The sequence below is a fragment of the Mirounga angustirostris genome, unplaced genomic scaffold (genome assembly GCF_029215605.1).
Source record: "Mirounga angustirostris isolate CCGP_5_RB_7025 unplaced genomic scaffold, mMirAng1.0.hap1 SCAF_17, whole genome shotgun sequence".
NCBI classification, from domain to species: Eukaryota; Metazoa; Chordata; class Mammalia; order Carnivora; family Phocidae; genus Mirounga; species Mirounga angustirostris.
Window position 1 is genome coordinate 11875472 of NW_026991725.1, and position 16384 is coordinate 11891855.

Genomic DNA, 16384 nt, shown 5'->3' on the forward strand with positions numbered 1-16384 from the left:
AAAGTTTGGAAACACTGCATTATTACATACATACACATACTTCTATATGTACATAAATTGGCAAATATACATATAACACATACTTGTGCACTTACACACATATTTTGGAAATGAAGAGTACGCATTGGTATTTCCATAGGATTCTTGCATTTCATCCTCCATCTCCTATTTATATGTCCCTTGTTTTGCATGGGAGACTCTGTAATCAGCACATTTACTTCATTTGTTGAATCCTATAATGGAAAAAGTAATCCCAGAATTGCTTGCTCACACCACTACAAATATCAAACCAAATAAGAAGAGTTCAGGATTTTCTTGCAATTCTGTCCATTCCCATTCTGCCTAAACTGAAGATGTACAGTCAAATACTGTGTCCGTATATTATTTTGATTAGTTTGTCCTTTATCTGTCCCTTTATGCCTTCCTTCATTGTTTTTACAGCTTTCATTTGATATATAATTTTTTAAGATTTTATTTATTTATGGGAGAGAGAGAGGGAGAGAGAGAAGGGGGAGGAGAAGAGGGGGAGGGACAAGCAGACTCCACACTGAGAACAGAGCCTGATGCGGGGCTCGATCTCAGGACCCTGAGATCATGACCTGAGCTGAAACCAAGAGTCTGATGCTTAACTGAATGAGCCACCTAGGTACCCCTTAAATAATTTTTAAATAATCTTTTTATATTTATGTTTTATTTACATGCTTATATATTTCATTATGTTATATATATATTTATATTTCCCTTTCTTTCCAGAAGATAATATAACACATGTACTCTTTTGTACGTTGCCTTTTTAACTTATATTTTCTGGAAATTAGTCCATTTTATAGAGTTTTGCACTACAGAAATTTCTGATTTATCTTTAATTTTCATGAATTGGGATGCAAATGTAATTTCTAACAAGCCTAAAGTTTAAACAAAAATTTCGGACTTAGTTATGTTTGTGTAGAAATGCTGACTCAGTTTTAGTTGAATTGAAAAAGTGATAGTATTGCTTGCTTTCATACATTTATTCCTGATTATTCGTGAAGCAGAGAAAAAAATGGTAGTGTTTCTAAGATACTGTTTTTCCTTGCACATGTGGCAGGAGGCAGTAGAGGATAACTTTCATAATTCTTTGAATATGTATTTATGAATGAACAAATGAATGAATGAATGAGTGAATGAGTTGAATGAGTGAGAGGTATTTTTATTAGTTAAAGCAATCACTTTCAAATTCTGTTTTCCCCTATGTGAAACCACATTTGCAGTCACCTGTCATTTGGAAAATTCCTCACTACTGACCTTGAAATCTGCTTCATGTGCCAGATTGACATCTCATATCAGACTTTTAAAGATATTCCATTTTAACATACTGTTATTGCTTTGAGGGATTGTTTTTTAATAGTGTCAGTGATGAAGAAAATTTTGATTTTCTTCTTCCTTTTTTTTTTTTTTTTAAAGATTATTTATTTATTTGAGAGAGAGAGAGCATGAGATGGTGAAGGGTCAGAGGGAGAAGCAGGCTCCCCGCTGAGCAGGGAGCCTGATGTGGGGCTTGATCCTGGGACTCCAGGATCGTGACCCAAGCTGAAGGCAGACACTTAACTGACTGAGCCACCCAGGAGCCTCCAAAATTTTGATTTTAGAATAAAAGTACAAAAAATTATGTATTAATGTTTATCAGATGGTCATGTTTTAAATTATATAAGCATTTTTTGTTTTTATGTTTTGAAAGAGGTAGATTCTATCTGAATTCTGTAGGCCTTTAAAATAATTCGTAACATGATGTGGAGCTGTTCTAGTACTCTATTATTGTCATTTTATTTTTAAAATAAAATTTTTAAAAAAATTTTAAATGTAAAAATCTGGCTAATGAGTTGTTTTTTTTTTTTTTTTTTTTTTTTAAAAAAACCTAAACTTAGGAAGTATAGGAGCAGTGGAGGATTTAATTCTGGTGTGTTACTTAGCACATGAGACAGTTGTGCATATCAAACTAGTGATTCACTTTGAAAATTGACAGGTTGATTTATTTATGTCAGTCATGAGTAAGGGCATGTCTTTTTCATTCTAATGGTAATGCTAATAAGCCCTCTGAAGTGGACAGCTACTGTGTGTTGTGGTTGATTTAGGCATAATTTGTGCCACTTTTCCACTGTTAATTGAAAATGGAAATATGACAAATTCTTTTGTCTCTCTCTCTTTTTTTATTTTTTATTTTTTGGTTTTCTTTTACAGTCTTTATGGAGGAATTAAGAGGACAGAGCCTCCAATTTGCTAGCATGTTAAATATTTAATGTTAGGAAGTCAAGTCTAAATCCTTTGATTATATTTTTAAAATTTATTTGTGGAAAGGCGGCCAGATCCCCAATATTACCCTTTCAGAGTTTATGAATTCTTAAAAACTATTCACCTTGTAATTAAAAATTGTATTTTGAGGGGTGCCTGGGTGGCTCAGTTGGTTAAGCGACTGCCTTCGGCTCAGGTCATGATCCTGGAGTCCCTGGATCGAGTCCCGCATCGGGCTCCCTGCTCGGCGGGGAGCCTGCTTCTCCCTCTGACCCTCCCCCCTCTCATGTGCTCTCTCTCTCTCATTCTTTCTGTCTCAAATAAATAAATAAAATCTTTAAAAAAAAAATTGTATTTTGAGCATGAAATTGCCTGAGTGGCACCAGTAGATTATAAAAAGTGGGGGGGGGGGGGGGAGTGTCTCAGCAGAGCTTTTAGCTGTTTGTCTGAAACGCTTGTACAAACATTCCCACCCACCGCCATCATTCTGCACGGTAAATAAACTCTGTCTTAATAGCCTGTAGAGTTAAACAATTTAATAGAAATGACTCTCTGGCTTCTCTGTCTCTCGTTTTCCAGCTGATCCGATGTCATCAGTCCCGTGGTGGAGCCTGTGGAGACAACATTCAGTCTTACACTGCCACCGTCATTAGTGCTGCTAAAGTAAGTGTCGAGTAGTCCCTGGGAGCTGTGATTTTGTGGAGTAACTATCAGGTTTCTCTCCTGAGTTCTGTTGAAATGACCCCTTCCCTTTTCATTCAGCAGTGCGGAATACACTTAAGTAAGTCAGAATTATTTTGCCACTCATGAGGATTGCTGATGAAATGATGAGGTATTTAATCTCTTGAGGTTCATAAATAATATATTATTTTCTGTTGCAATGATTGTAGGGTTTGTATTCATCCAATTTTAAATATGTAAGTCTGTTAGCTTGGTTGAGGTCTTTTATCTAATTAATAAGACTTTTGAAAGAAGCTTTGTATGTTTTCAGCAGTGATATGCTGTCTGCAAGAGACTCATTATAGACACAAAGTCACCCCCAGATTGAAAGTGAAGGGGTGACTTTCTGGGTCCTTTTTCTGGGTTCTTTTTCTCTGCATTGCATCATTCTACCTATACTGACATCTTTTTGTATCTTTGAACATTTATGAATCTTCTTGACGTAAAAAGAATATTATTCCTTAAGAAAACTTAAGTTAAACCCCTGGCACATTCAAAGACTCTTTCATGTCACAGGGCTGCCCCCTGCGTGTTTGTCAAGTGAGTTCTTTCTGTGTGTGTGTGAGGATTAATTCAGATGATGGCTCGCAAACTTTATGCTGATTATAAGGTATTCTTATAATCACTATCCTTTTGAATTGTGAAGTATACAACAAAACAATTCTAATAATAGGGATGACATAGTGAATCTAAATGACAGCATGTAATAAAAAGCACAACTATTCAGAAAAGAACAACAGTTTAAAGCAAACCACAGAGAGGGAATGAAAGGTCACACTGTTTTGTGTAAAACAAATACAAAAATACTTCAAGATTGATCACAAGTGCTTACATGATGGGCTTTAGAATGTGTTCCTAGGTTTGATGAGAGAAGCATTACATATTTTTTACTCAGAAAGGAAATGCTGAATGTCTTTATGCTTACAGCACTGTGTATTTTAGATTTTAGAATCTTCATAAAAATTGCGTACTTTCCTCCATTGTGTAAGCAAGAATTACCATGGTTATTTCAAAGAAGAGAAATCTGAGACAGTAATTAGCTAGCATCAGTGTTATTCAGTTAGTTTATAATAGATCCACAAAATATACCAATGAGATCTAGTTCTCAAGTATTAAGAGTCCTTTCAGATTTATCTGTGCTGTATACTTTCATCAGGATAGCTCATTGTATTATCATTTGAATAATTTTCACTTACGTGATGGAGGACAACTTTTCAGCTCTGCTTTGCTATCACGTGTTTGTGTGCCTACATAAAAGGAAAGTGACCTGCTTCATGCAGTAACCGTTTTTGCTGTTTAACTGTTAGCTGAATGTGGTCATGCTGGAATGAGGTTAGACTTAATATGCTTTGAAAAGAACAAGTGTGAACTCCCCAGTTTTCTACACCACGTGTTGAGAACTGTGAGGGATAAGTTCATGTCTTGAATATTTAAACTCTCAAAAATGACGATGATGACAACACTTTAATCCCATCAATTTCCAGAGGCAGTTGGTCCCTAATGAAATTGGTGTTGACTGAAATTCATTGTTAGCTCTAGCAGTTGATAAAATTCTGCCATTAACTCTTGAATAAAGTAGTTAATATTTAATTTTTGTTTACTTGCTTTTGTCTGATTTTAATGCTTATTCATGCTTCTATTTATAAATTTACAAAATGAAGTAAAAATAAAACCACGGACATAAAAAAAAGTCACCCATTTCTTTCTCTTTCTTTCTTTCTTTCTTTCTTTCTTTCTTTCTTTCTTTCTTTCTTTCTTTCTTTCTTTCTTTTCTTTCCTTCCTTCCTTTCTTTCTTTTCTTTTCTTCCTTCCTTCCTTCCTTCCTTCCTTCCTTTCTTTCTTTCTTTCTTTCTTTCTTTCTTTCTTTCTTTCTTTCTTTCTTTCTTTCTTTCTTTCTTTCTTTTACTCTCTCTTTCTCTAGTTCCATCCACCTCACTGCAAATGGCAAGACTCATTCTTTTTTTATGCCGAAGTAATATTCCATTGTGCATATGTTCCACATCTTTTTTTTTTTTTTAAAGATTTTATTTATTTATTTGACAGAGAGAGAGACAGTGAGAGAGGGAACACAAGCAGGGGGAGTGGGAGAGGGAGAAGCAGGCTTCCCACTGAGCAGGGAGCCCGATGTGGGGCTTGATCCCAGGACCCTGGGATAATGATCTGAGCTGAAGGCAGACGCTTAACCAACTGAGCCACCCAGGTGCCCCTGTTCCACATCTTCTTTATCCATTCATTAGTTAATGGACATTTTGGGCTCTTTTCATAATTTGGCTATTGTTGATAATGCTGCTATAAATATTGGGGTGCATGTGCCCCTTCAAATCAGTATTTTGTGTTCTTTGGGTAAACACCTAGTAGTGCAATTGCCAGGTCATAGGGTAGCTCTATTTTTAACTTTGTGAGGAACCTCCATACTGTTTTCCAGAGTGGCTGCACCAGTTTGCATTCCCATCAACAGTGTTAAGAGGGTTCCCTTTTCTCCACATCCTCACCAACCCTGTTGTTTCCTATGTTGTTAATTTTAGGTATTCTGACCAGTGTGAGGTGGTATCTCATTGTGGTTTTGATTTGTATTTCCCTAATGATGAATTATGTTGAGCATTTTTCCATGTGTTTGTTAGCCATCTGTAAAGTCACCTATTTCTTTTTTTTTTAATTTAATTTTATTATGTTATGTTAGTCACCATACATTACATCATTAGTTTTTGATGTAGTGTTCCATGATTCATTGTTTGCATATAACACCCAGTGCTCCATGCAATATGTGACCTCATTAATACCCATCACTGGCCTAACCCATCCCCCCACCCCCCTCCCCTCTAAAACCCTCAGTTTGTTTCTCAGAGTCCATAGTCTCTCATGGTTCGTCTCCCACTCTGATCCCCCCTCTTCATTTTTCCTTTCTACTATCTTCTTCTCCTTCTCCTCCTTCTCCTTCTCCTTCTCCTTCTCCTTCTCCTTCTCCTTCTCCTTCTCCTTCTCCTTCTTCTTCTTCTTCTTCTTCTTCTTCTTCTTCTTCTTCTTTTTTAACATATAATGTATTATTTGTTTCACAGGTACAGGTCTGTGATTCATCAGTCTTACACAATTCACAGCGCTCACCATAGCACATACCCTCCCCAGTGTCCATCACCCAGCCACTCCATCCCTCCCACCCCCCTCCACTCCAGCAACCCTTAGTTTGTTTCCTGAGATTAAGAGTCTCTTATGATTTGTCTCCCTCTCTGGTTTCATCTTGTTTCATTTTTTCCTCCCTTCCCCTATGGTCCTCTGTCTTGTTTCTCAAATTCCTCATATCAGTGAGATCATATGATACTTCTCTTTCTCTTTTTGACTTATTTGGCTTAGCATAATACCCTCTAGTTCCATCCATGTCGTTGCAAATAGCAAGATTTCATTTTTTTGATGGTTGCATAATATTCCATTGTATATATATACCACATCTTCTTTATCCATTCATCTGTTGATTGGACATCTAGGCTCTTTCCATAGTTTGGCTATTGTAGACATTGTTGCTATAAACATTGGGGTGCACATACCCCTTTGGATCACTACATGTGTATCTTTGGGGTAAATACCCAGTAGTGTAATTGCTGGGTCATACAGTAGCTCTATTTTCAACTTTTTGAGGAACCTCCATACTGTTTTCCAGAGTGGCACACCAGCTTGCATTCCCACCAACAGTTTAGGAGGGTTCCCCTTTCTCTGCATCCTAACCAGCATCTGTCGTTTCCTGACTTGTTAATTTTAGCCATTCTGACTGGTGTGAGGTGGTATCTCATTGAGGTTTTGATTCGTATTTCCCTGATGCCAAGCGATGTTGAGCACATTTTCATGTGTCTGTTGGCCATTTGGATGTCTTCTTTGCAGAAATGTCTGTTTGTGTCTTCTGCCCATTTCTTGATTGGCTTATTTGATCTTTGGGTGTTGAGTTTGATCAGTTCTTTATAGATTTTGGATACTAGCCCTTTATCTGATACGTCATTTGCAAAAATCTTCTCCCATTCTGTCGTCTTTTGGTTTTGTTGACTGTTTCCTTTGCTGTGCAAAAGCTTTTTATCTTGATGAAGTCCCAATAGTTTATTTTTGCTCTTGCTTCCCTTGCCTTTGGTGATGTTTCTAAGAAGAAGTTGCTGCGGCTGAGGTCGAAGAGGTTGCTGCCTGTGTTCTCCTCTAGGATTTTGATGGACTGCTGTCTCACATTTAGGTCTTTCATCCATTTTGAGTCTATTTTTGTGTGTGGTGTAAGGAAATGGTCCAGTTTCATTCTTCTGCTGTAAAGTCACCTATTTCTTTTTTTTTTTAAGACTTTATTTGCGAGAGAGACAATGAGAGACAGAGAGCATGAGAGGGAGGAGGGTCAGAGGGAGAAGCAGACTCCCTGCTGAGCAGGGAGCCTGATCTGGGACTCGATCCTGGGACTCCAGGATCATGACCCGAGCCGAAGGCAGTCGCTTAACCAACTGAGCCACCCAGGCGCCCAAAAGTCACCTATTTCTTGATAGTCTTTTTGGACTTACTGGATAGTTAAATCCAGTCATATATTATACACCTCTTTTTTTTTTTTTTTAAGATTTATTTATTTATTTGAGGGGGGGAAGGACAGAAGGAGAGGGAGAGAGTCTCAAGCAGATGCCATGCTGAGTGCAGAGCCTGAGGTGGGGCTCGATCCCATGACCCTAAGATCATGACCTGACCCTAAACCAAGAGTCGGATGCTTAATTGACTGCACTACCCAGGTGCCCCTACATACTGCTTTTTTTTTTTTATCTTATGTGTAACTTATATGAAATATTTTTTAAAGATTTTATTTATCTGAGAGAGAGAGAGAGAGAGCAGGAGCAAGGGGAGGGGCAGAGGGAGAGGGAGAAACAGACTCCCCGATGAGCAGGGAGCCCGGTCTGGGGCTCAATCCCAGGACCTGGGATCAAGACCTGAGTCGAAGGCAGTTGCTTAACTGACTGAGCCACCCAGGCGCCCCATGCCATGAAATATTTTTGAAAACATTTTTCTTATATAATGTTTATGTACTTATGGACTCTTGCATTACCATGAATATTTTGAGATTTCTTTTAAAAATATTAAATTATTTTGGTATTTAGTATTAGTGTTTAGTATTTAGTTATTTTCCCAGAAATAGAATGATCCTTCGTTTCACTTCCAAGATGTGGATATTATATATTGGAAAGATTGGAAAGTTGAGATGATTTTACCTCCCAAATGATAATTTCTCCTAATAAGTTATTAGATATAAGAAACTTTGTGGGTAAATTAGCCTTCTGAGGTATAAAGTAGTTGCAGTTTTCCATGATAAGTACATCAAAATGACTTCTCTAATTAAGTAGTGTAATTATAAATATATTTTTTGTCTTTGTTACTATTACATTATGTATTATACTTCTATTAGCATATTCACTTGTGAAAATTCATCATGATATACACTTATAATTCCTGTACTTTTCTGTATAAGGGAATAAAAAAGTTTACTAAGAAAAGAACAATCTCACCAAAGATCTTCAGACCTAGAAACCTTCTCCAGAGAATGCTCACATTTAAGAGTGAACAATGGCAGTATTACAAAGACTCCTCCATAGAATAAAAGAGTCAAATAGTGCCTAATCTTGTTTTATGATGCAGGATCACTTTGATACTGAAACTTGACAAGAGCATTATGAAAAAGGAAAACTATAGTCCTCTCTTACTCATGAATATGAAAAATCCTAAGCAAAATATTAGCAGAAAAAAATTAAACATGTATTGTAAGGATAATGTCACAATCCAGTGGGATAATTCCAATACAGGCTGCCTTATTACTCAAAATTAATGAATATAATTTGCTACATGAACAGAATAAAAGGAGAACAATTATATGATTATCTTAATATATATACTTTTTGGGCTTGATAAAATCAAACATATATACATTGATAAAATCTTTTAGTAAATAGTGATAGTTTTTGGTTCTCTAGAATTCAGTTTTATCTCAAAGTACCAAACTCTTTAAATGTACTAAGCACGGTTATTTTAAAGTCTGTTTCTGATAACTCCAGTGTCTGGCTTCTTTTGGGGGTATTTTTATTGTTTGTTATTTTTGCTGGTTGTCACTAATGATGTCTTGACTCCTTGTTTGCCAGATTTTTTTTTAATTTAATTTAATTTTTAAATTTTTATGTTAGTTACCTTAGTTTTTGATGTTGTGAACCTAGAAACAGTTTTGAGTTTGAGATACCAGAGTTTGGCAGCACTATCAGTCTTGGATCCTCTAATTCCAATTTCAGGGATTGAGTTAATTAAATTATTTAAATAAAGCTCACCTGAAATAGCTATGAGATCCTGATTGCTACAGGTTTTCTCTTATTTCTATTGTATATTCCTTTGTGTCTTAGCCAAAAAGATGGAGGTTTAGGGCGCCTGGGTGGCTCAGTTGGTTAAGCGACTGCCTTTGGCTCAGGTCATGATCCTGGAGTCCCTGGATCGAGTCCCACATCAGGCTCCCAGCTCAGCGGGGAGCCTGCTTCTCCCTCTGACCCTCTCCCCTCTCATGCTGTTTCTCTCTCTCTTGCTTTCTAATAAATAAATAAATAAATAAATAAAATCTTTAAAGAAAATAATAAAATAAATAAATATTTAAAACAAAACAAAACAAACAAACAAAAAAAACATGGAGGTTTGAAAGTCACCAGGTAGACTTCCTTGGACATGACCACCTACTACCACAAGTCCATCAAAAGCACCACTCAGTCTCTTAGAAGCCTCCTCTAGAATCATGAGATGCATCTAGGCCTAACTATCCTGCTCACATGTCTGGATTTTCTTGTTCTTTTGGATTTGGATCTAGTAACTCTTTACTATCTTGTTAAATATTTAGTACCTTTAAGCAGAGTTGAAAAAAAAATTCTCCCCAGTTACCCTACTTGTTTTCTTTGGTAGGGTTGACCTGATTTACCTAGCCTGCCATTATTGAAAATAGAAAATAAAATTTCTTGATATTTCTTACCACTTTTATCATTTCTAGATAATACATTTTTTTGAGATATAACATGAAAATGTTTAAAAAGCCATGTAGTATGTCCTCCTTAAGAAAATACTAATCTTAGGGGCACCTGGGTGGCTCAGTCATTGGGTGTCTGCCTTCGGCTCAGGTCGTGGTCCCAGGGTCCTGGGATCGAGCCCCACATCGGGCTCCCTGCTCCACGGGAGGCCTGCTTCTCCCTCTCCCATTCCCCCTACTTGTATTCCCTCTCTTGCTGTGTCTCTCTCTGTCAAATAAATACATAAAATCTTTAAAAAAAAAAAAGAAAATACTAATCTTAAAATATTCACTTTGCTTGTTAAATCACTTTTTCTCAGAGTAATCATTAATATTTTTCTCTCACTGATGACACCTGCTTATATGACTCCATAGAGATTAACTGCTTTGTTATATAGAAGGATTAATTATTAAATTTTTATTCTTATTTTTTGTCTCACCATATAGTTTTAAGTACAAATATATTAATTGTGTATGTACTTGAGTCTCCTTAGAGGAAATAATCTTTTTTATAGTTTCTGGATTTTCAAATAGCACTTAAAATTAATCTTTATATTTTTAGATTTTTCCCTTTGCTTTTCCAAATAATTTATGTGGCTTTCTTTAGAATATAATGGTGATGAATTCTCTGTGGCAGTGCTAAGGGGAAAAGTTTAAAACTGAAATAATTCAAATTGCATTATTTTGATACATTTATAAAATCTTGGTCCGTATTTCCTAATTACAATATATCTGTCCTATTTGATTATTCCTTTTAATGTGTTCTAACGCCAGTGTGGTAAATTGATTTAATAAAAATGCCTCCTTTTTTCCCTGGTTATCTGATAACTTCTTAATGACAACTAACAGCTTTTGTGAGAGCAGCACCATTAGCGCTAATGGACAGGGAAGACAACTGATATGACATGAGAAAGGTTAAAGATGACTAGTGACCCTTTGGCAAATCTGTCTGCACAGAATAGAATAAGTACCATGCTCATTTGAATTTTTGGTCAGGGTGGACTATCTGACGTAGTTGGTGTAGCCTTACATTCAGCTCTCCTACAAGATAAAATTTAGTTCTGTGAATAACTCTTGTTAAGATTTGTCAGGATAATAAACTTTTTAGCTACCTCAGACTGTGAAGACACTCAGTCTAATTTAATATTCTCCCTTTGGCCAAATCAGATTTTTTTTATTTCTAATTTTTACTGGGTCTTCATCCTTCTTGGTATGTCGAGGGACTCATCAGGTATGTACAGGCTCTTTTGGCTAAAATCTAATCAAAAGACTAATTACTCTGAGGTGATTTAGGTATCTAAATATGGTATGTGAACATTATTGAATAGCATTATATATTTCTTCTGGACACTAGTTCTTATCAGTGTGTTTGATTCTAACATGGAAACAAATTTCTTCTAGAAGCAAAGGTCTTTGCTGATGCAGGAAACTTCCAGGACCCCTTTCACCCCTGCATTATACCTTATTTTGAAAGTTAATGAGCTATGATAGGTAGTGCTGTCTTGTCACTTACTATACAAAGTGCAGATTTGATGACTGTTAAGTTTTGGGTTTAGATTTTTGTCCACTAATAAAATGGTAGTTGTAAGTTTTCTTGGTGTATGTGTGTGAGAATTATCAATAACTCTTCATGTGATGTGAGCCTTTGACGGTGAAATATACTACTCTGTTTTCCCCCTTTCTGGAGTTTTTTTTCCTAGTTCTCTTATATTGACTTTTCCTTTTATCTTGTGGTCTCTTTGGTACACTTCTTCCCACTTTCTGTGTGCTCCAGTTCTTTTAGTTTTATTCCTATTCATTGATATAAAAGCATGAAATAATAGGCTCAAGGGCAAATGGGGAGGATATACAACCAGACTTTAAACCTGAAGGGCGAATTCCTTTGACAAAGGGATAGCTCTGTTTAAGTGGGAGCATCTCCATTAGCTTTGATGGAGTACTGCAGCTGAGGCATCTCAGAGGTTAATCAGGCTTCCTAGCCAGCTTTGACATCAGTACACAGTGGCGCCTGATTTTGTTGGTCCTTCCGAGACCTTCTTGACAACGTTCTAACAGACTTTGTGTAAGTCATTGCTTGTGAATTATTGAAAAAATGTTTGGCTGCTAACTGAGGAATGCTAATGTGTTTTATAATCACTGCAGTTTGAGTTTTTAGCGCTAAACAGAAGAATTACAATTGATTTGTGGCTTTTTCATGGTTTCAGTCAGCAGTAAGTTATATCTTTTTGCTTGAGTTCAGCAAATGGCTTTGATGGTCATTTTATTTAAGTATTTATTAGGACACACTATTATAGTCTTCATTTTTCCCTATCCCCCTCCCCTCCCCCCGCCCCATCTACATCTGTGTTCTGAATTCATGAAGTGTGAGATCACAAGTAGTAACAGGAATAGAATACAAGGCAATACTGGATGGTGGTTGAAATCAGGCTTTGGAGATAGACAGTCTAATTGAATTGAATTGATTGAATTCTGGCTTTGTCATTGGCTAGCTGTTTGAGCTGCTGTTTTACTTAACTTCTGTAGCCTCAATTTTCTCTTCTATAAACCTGAGGTGTTCGAAGAAATCTGTAGAGATCATTTATGTTAAGATCCTTGACAAGTTCACAGTAAAGATTCCACGGGACATACTACAGTAAAATAATACATATATTGCTAGTGTTAGTTATATGGTGTTTTAATGGAAAATTTCCTTGGAAAATACATTTCCTTATTAATTCCAATCTGATTGTTGCTTAAATCACATTTAGGCCTGTCCCTTCTTTGCCTATCTTTTATGAAACAGTATTTTCATATGTTTTATAGACAATAACATGTCTATAATATTATAGACAATAACGTGTCTATAATAATTTTCATTTTAAAATTTAGTTATAGCATATGCCAGAATATAGGTGAGCATATTCTCCATGATTATTCTGAAAAGAGAGTCATTTCATTAAAGATTAGTTTGCAGTATTTTAATAAAAATTTTTCTCACAATTTGAGAATTGGAAAAAAATTATTTCTGAATGTGTGTATTCTACATAATTTTTGATATGTCCATGTAATCTAGATTACTTCTTTTCACTCTCCTGGTTAAATCTTTTTTAGGTATTTATGAATTACGTGCTTTTCTCTTTCTTTTAGTTTTTTTCTCTTTGTGGGACAAAACCCCACAAAAACCCATTACTTTAACATTATTGTTTGTTAATGCAAATAGCAGTAATCAGATAAGATTCACATAAAAGAAAAAACTCACAGGAGTTAGTTTTGTCTTTATCCTTCGAATGAAATGGAACTAAAATGTAATTATAAAACATCTTAAGTTGTCTTTAATTGAAATAGTATATTAGAAGCATTACATTGAATTGTTTTCTGTTACCAGAGAAAAAAGAACCTTCTTAGCTAATCTTTTGTGATGTTTTATTCATCTAGTGATTGGTATCTTGGATGGAGACTGTATTTCCACATGCCAAATCTTTTTTTTTTTAATTGAGGTAAAATTGGTACATAACATATACATTTTATGTGTACATTATAATTTGACATCTGTATGTACTACAAAATGATTACCACCAAAAGTCTAGTCACCATTCATCACCATCAAATTGACTTCCTTCACCCATTTGCCCACCTCCCAGTCACCTTCCTGTCTGGTAACCATCAATCCATTCTCTGTGAATCTTTTTTATATTCTTTTGTTTGTTTTTTTAGATTCCATATATAAATGAAATCAAATGGTATTTGTCTTTCTCTATCTGACTTATCTCCCTTGCCCAATAACCTCAAGGTCCATCCATGTTGTCACAAATGGCAGTATTTCATTCTGTGTAGCTAAGTAGTATTCTGTTATATATATAATATATATATTATATATATTATATATATAACACATTCTCTTTATCCATTCATCTATCAGTGGACACTTAGGTTGTTTCCATATCTTGGCTATTGTAAATAATGCTGCAGTGAACATAGGGGTGTATATATCTTTTTGAATTTGTGTTTTCCTGTTCTTTGAGTAAATACCCAGAAGTAGAATACCTGGGTCATATGGTGGATCTATTCTTAACTTTTTGAGGAATCTCCATACTGTTTTCCGTACTGACTGCACCAGTTTACATTCCTACCGACAGCTAACAAGCGTTCTTTTTTCTCCACATCCTCTCCAGCACTTGCTATTTGTCTTATTTTTTTTTTTATAATAGTCATTCTAACAGGTGTGAAGTGATAACTCATCATGGTTTTGATTTGCATTTCCCTGCTGATTAGTGATGTTGAACATCTTTTCATGTCTTTTGACCATCTCTGTATCTTCTTTGGAAAAATGTCTGTTCAGATCCTCTGCTCATTTTTTTATTTTATTTTTTTGTTGTTATTGTTGTTGCTGAGTTGTATGAATTCTTTATGTATTTTGGTTTTGTATCAGATACATGATTTGCAAATGTCTTCTTCCATTAAACCTTTTCATTTTGATGATGGTTTCCTGTGCTGTGCAGAAGTTTTTCAGTTTGATAGAGTCCCATTTGTTTATTTTTGCTTTTGTTTCCCTTGCTTTTGGAGTCAGGTCCACAAATACATCTGTAAGTCTAGTTTCATTCCATTGCATAACTGTCCAGTTTTCCCAGAACCATTTATTGAAGAGACTGCCCTTTCTCCACTGTGTATGTTTTTGGCCTCCTTGTTATAAATTAATTGTATACTTGGGGAGTTATTTCTCAGCTATTGATTTTGTTCCATGGATATGTGTGTGTTTTTTATGCCAGTATCATACTGTCTTGATTACTATAGGTTTGTAGTATAGTTTGAAATAAGGGACCATGATACCTTTAGCTTTGTTCTTTCTCAAGTTTGCTTTGGCTATTCTGGGTCTTTTATGGTTCCATTCAAATTTTAGAATTATTTGTTCTAGTTCTGTGAAAAATGCCACTGGAATTTTGGTAGGGATTGCATTGAATCTGTAGATTGCGTTGGGTAGTATGGACATTTAAACAGTGTAAATTCTTCCAATCCATGAACATGGACTGTCTTTCCATTTATTTGTTTCTTCTTCAGTTTGTTTCATCAGTGTATGTGGCTTTCACCTCCCTGGTTAAATTCATTCCTAGGTATTTTATTCTTTTTGATGCTGTTGTGAATGCCATTGCTTTCTTAATTTCTTCTTCTGATAGTTTGTTATTAGTGTATAGAAACGCCACAGATTTCTGTATATTTCTGTATTCTGCAACTTTACTGAATTTGTTTATTAGTTCTAACAGTTTTTTGATGGAGGTTTTCTGTGTATCTGCAAATAGTGATGATTTTACCACTTCTTTTTCTGATTTGGATGCCTTTTTTTTCTTTTTCTTGCCTGATTGGTGTGGTTGGGACCTCCAATGCTGTGTTGAATAACAGTGGAGAAAGTGGAATTCTGATCTTGTTCCCAATTTTAAAGGACAAGCTTTCAGTTTTTCACTATTAAGTATGATACTAGTTATGAGTTTATCATACAGGGCCTTTACTTTGTTGAGGTATGTACCCTTTATACCCACTTTGTTGAAAGTTTTTATCATAAAAAAAGAAAGAAAGAAAAAAGAAAGTTTTTATCATAAATGGAGGTTGAATTTTGTCAAATGTTTTTTCTGCATCTATTGAAATGATCATAAGATTTTTATCCCTCATTTTGTTAAAATGGTGTACCACATTGATTTGTGGATGTTGAACCATCCTAGCATCTCTGGAATAAATCCTACTTGATCATGGTATATGATCCTTTTAATGTGTTTTTGAATTTGGTTTGCTAATATTTTGTTACGGATTTTTGCATATTTGTTTGTCAGGGATATTGGCATGTAATATCCCTTTCTCATAGTGTCCTTATCTGGTTTTGGTATCAGGGTAATGATGTCATATTTTACATCATTTATTTTATGCATCCCTTAACCAATTGTAGTTTTAATTTTTTTAAAAGATTTTATTTATTTGACAGAGAGACACAGCGAGAGAGGGAACATAGGCAGGGGGAATGGGAGAGGAAAAACAGGCTCCCTGCAGGGGAGCCCGATGTGGGGCTCGATCCCAGGACCCTGGGATCATGACCTGATCCTAAGGCAGACGCTTAATGACTGAGCCACCCAGGCGCCCCTGTAGTTTTAGTTTTACTACTATTCTCTTTTAGCCTTCATACTTGCTTTATAAGTGATTGATCCACTGTCTGTACTATAGATTTATCTTTTCCAATGAGAGTTTTACTTTTGTATTTTTCCTTGTTATGAAATATTAAATATTTCTTTTTAGCTTAAAGAAGTACCTTTAACATTTCTTGTAAGACCATTTTAGCAAGGATAAACTCCTTTAGTTTTTGCTTATCTGGAAAATTCTTATTTCCCCTTCAATTCTTTTTTTTTT

At 35.5% G+C, this 16384-nt stretch overlaps 1 protein-coding gene across 9 annotated transcripts in view; it reads left to right on the plus strand.

Annotated features, from left to right (window-relative positions):
- Positions 1–16384, plus strand: part of BCAS3 (BCAS3 microtubule associated cell migration factor) — a 599947-nt gene that overhangs the window by 154288 nt on the left and 429275 nt on the right. For all 9 annotated transcript variants that reach the window (XM_054510917.2, XM_054510920.2, XM_054510919.2 and 6 more), the window contains one exon: positions 2848–2931. In XM_054510917.2, coding sequence (XP_054366892.1) covers positions 2848–2931 — 84 coding nt within the window. The remainder of the gene's footprint in view (positions 1–2847; positions 2932–16384) is intronic.